This window comes from Sycon ciliatum, chromosome 3 (assembly GCF_964019385.1).
Source record: "Sycon ciliatum chromosome 3, ocSycCili1.1, whole genome shotgun sequence".
NCBI classification, from domain to species: Eukaryota; Metazoa; Porifera; class Calcarea; order Leucosolenida; family Sycettidae; genus Sycon; species Sycon ciliatum.
The window spans coordinates 5,125,133-5,127,568 of record NC_088645.1 but is presented as its reverse complement, the minus strand read 5'-3'; the positions used below and the strand labels follow the sequence as shown (position 1 = coordinate 5,127,568).

Below are 2,436 nucleotides of genomic sequence, written 5' to 3'. Positions count from 1 at the left end.
ACCGTGCGTCTTTCTTCCCAGCACCCCAGCCATTCCCAGCGGGAATGGCGTTCACGTATGCATGATTGCATACACCGTGACATGCAGTGGTCCACTCCAATTGCCAGTTACCCAGTGGCTGATGATCGTAGAGATACGTGAAACTCGAAGTTGTGACAAAGCTTCCAAACTCTCTCTTGTGTACAAGGCTCTGCCCTACATGGGCATTGAGCACTCATCGGACAGTGAAGCACACCACTTCACTAATAATCTCTTTAATAATATTAATACAAGAGAGAGTTTGGAAGCTTTGTTACAACTCTGAGTTTTACGTATTTCTACCATCATCAGGCAACTGATGGATCCAAAACGGGCGGCCAGAACATAAGGGGGAGCAAGGTGGGAAATTATGAGGGGTGTCATAGGCGACGCGTATCATAGCGCAAGAGTCAGGTGCAGGCGTGAAGTTGCCAAGTCTTCAGACTTGGGGCTATGCAGCAGTCATTCCGGCATGAATGATAATAGAATAGAGCTGGGGACAAATGCCAAATCCACACATGCCCACACCACTACACAAACATACACCCACACTCTCTCCCTTTTCTCACATACACATACACTCACACGCGCGTCCGCACACACATTCTCTAAATCTCTATCTCTCACACACACATGCACACACACACACACACACACACACACACATTCATTCTCTATATCTCACACATGAAAACACACGCACACACACATTCATTCTCTATATCTCACACACACACACACACACACACATTCTGCAAATCTCACACACACATTCTCTAAATCTTACATACACGCACACACACACATTCTCCAAATCTCACACAAACATTCTGTCTCTCTCTCTCTCACACACACAGAGAATGTGTGTGTGAGATTTGGAGAATGTGTGTGTGTGTGTGTGTGTGTGTGTGTGTGTGTGTGTGTGTGTGTGTGTGTGTGTGTGTGTGTGTGTGTGTGTGTGTGTGTGTGTGTGTGTGTGTGAGATATAGAGAATGAATGTGTGTGTGTGTGTGTGTGTGTGTGTGTGTGTGTGTGTGAGATATAGAGAATGAATGTGTGTGTGCGTGTGTGTGCATGTGTGAGATATAGAGAATGAATGTGTGTGTGTGCGTGTGTGTGTGAATGTGTGTGTGTGTGTGAGAGAGAGAGAGAGATTTAGAGAATGTGTGTGCGGAGGCGCGTGTGAGCGTATGTGTATGTGAGAAAAGGGAGAGAGTGTGGGTGTATGTTTGTGTAGTGGTGTGGGTATGTGTGGATTTGGCATTTGTCTCCAGCTCTATTCTATATCATTCATGCCGGAACAAATGCTGCATAGCCCAAAGTCTGAAGACTTGGCAACTTCACGCCTGCACCTGACTGTTGCGCTATAATACGCGTCGCCTATGACACCCCTCACAATTTCCCACCTTGCTCCCCCTTATGTTCTGGCTGCCCATTTTGGATCCATCAGTTGCCTGATGATCGTAGAAATACGTGAAACTCAGAGTTGTAGAAAAGCTTCCAAACTCTCTCTTGTGTACAAGGCTCTGCCCTACATGGGCATTGAGCACTCTTCGGACAGTGAAGCACACCACTTGACTAATAATATTAATATCTTTATTTCATGATGAAGAAAGGAAAAGGACAAAATGTAACGAGTTATGACAAACTGTCCACCGACGTAACCAGATCTTATACAGCCAGCAAGTGTGACAAAATGGCACAAAACTGACAAGGAGTACTGAGACATTCGGCAACCTGACACCTAGCTCCAACATTTCTCCAAGGCGCAAACCAACAACCTAAGATCTGGTTACGTTGGTGGACAGTTTGTCCTAACTCGTAACATTTTGTCCTTTTCCTTTCTTCATCATAACTATAATTATTGGCTCACCATCCGAGTTCAAATCTTTATTTCAGGATTACCCAACGCCGGCGAATGCTTATCAGATTGATCTCCTATTTGAACATGTGCATATGTGTGTGTGTATGATGTGCCCTAGCTCACTTATAAGTTATACACATACATGTAGATCATGTCCATGATGCCTTTCCTCTGCGCACGTCCACCACACTATTGTTTTTAAGATTTACATAGTACTTCTGCATATGCATTACATACTATGATCACGCTGGCTCCATCCCATATCTCCTAAGCTACCACCCCCCCCCCCCACCCCCCCCCCCCCCCCCGCCCCTCCCGGTGCGTCTGCCCAGTGTTGACTCCGAGACCCACGGTTGGACGAGCTGCCCAGGCCCCACCACCACTGCCGTTTCTGTGCTGCCTTCTCGATACATACGTATGTACACTGTATATCATGTGCACATTTACATGTCTGAAGGTTTGTGGTTTTCAACAACAAAAAATACACAGTGTGTTTGGGGGAATTCCCCCTCATCAGTTGAGCTTGAGTAGGCTGAGGAAGAATGTGCCTGAAG

The 2,436-nt window shown here is 46.1% G+C and overlaps 1 protein-coding gene across 1 annotated transcript in view; it reads left to right on the top strand.

Moving 5' to 3' along the window:
* Window positions 1-1,388, top strand: part of LOC135812404 (uncharacterized) — a 2,823-nt gene extending 1,435 nt beyond the window's left edge. Inside the window, exon 2 of the mRNA XM_065325777.1 lies at window positions 1,293-1,388. Within this exon, the coding sequence (XP_065181849.1) occupies window positions 1,293-1,388 (96 nt within the window). The remainder of the gene's footprint in view (window positions 1-1,292) is intronic.
* The last annotated feature ends 1,048 nt before the right edge of the window (window positions 1,389-2,436 follow it).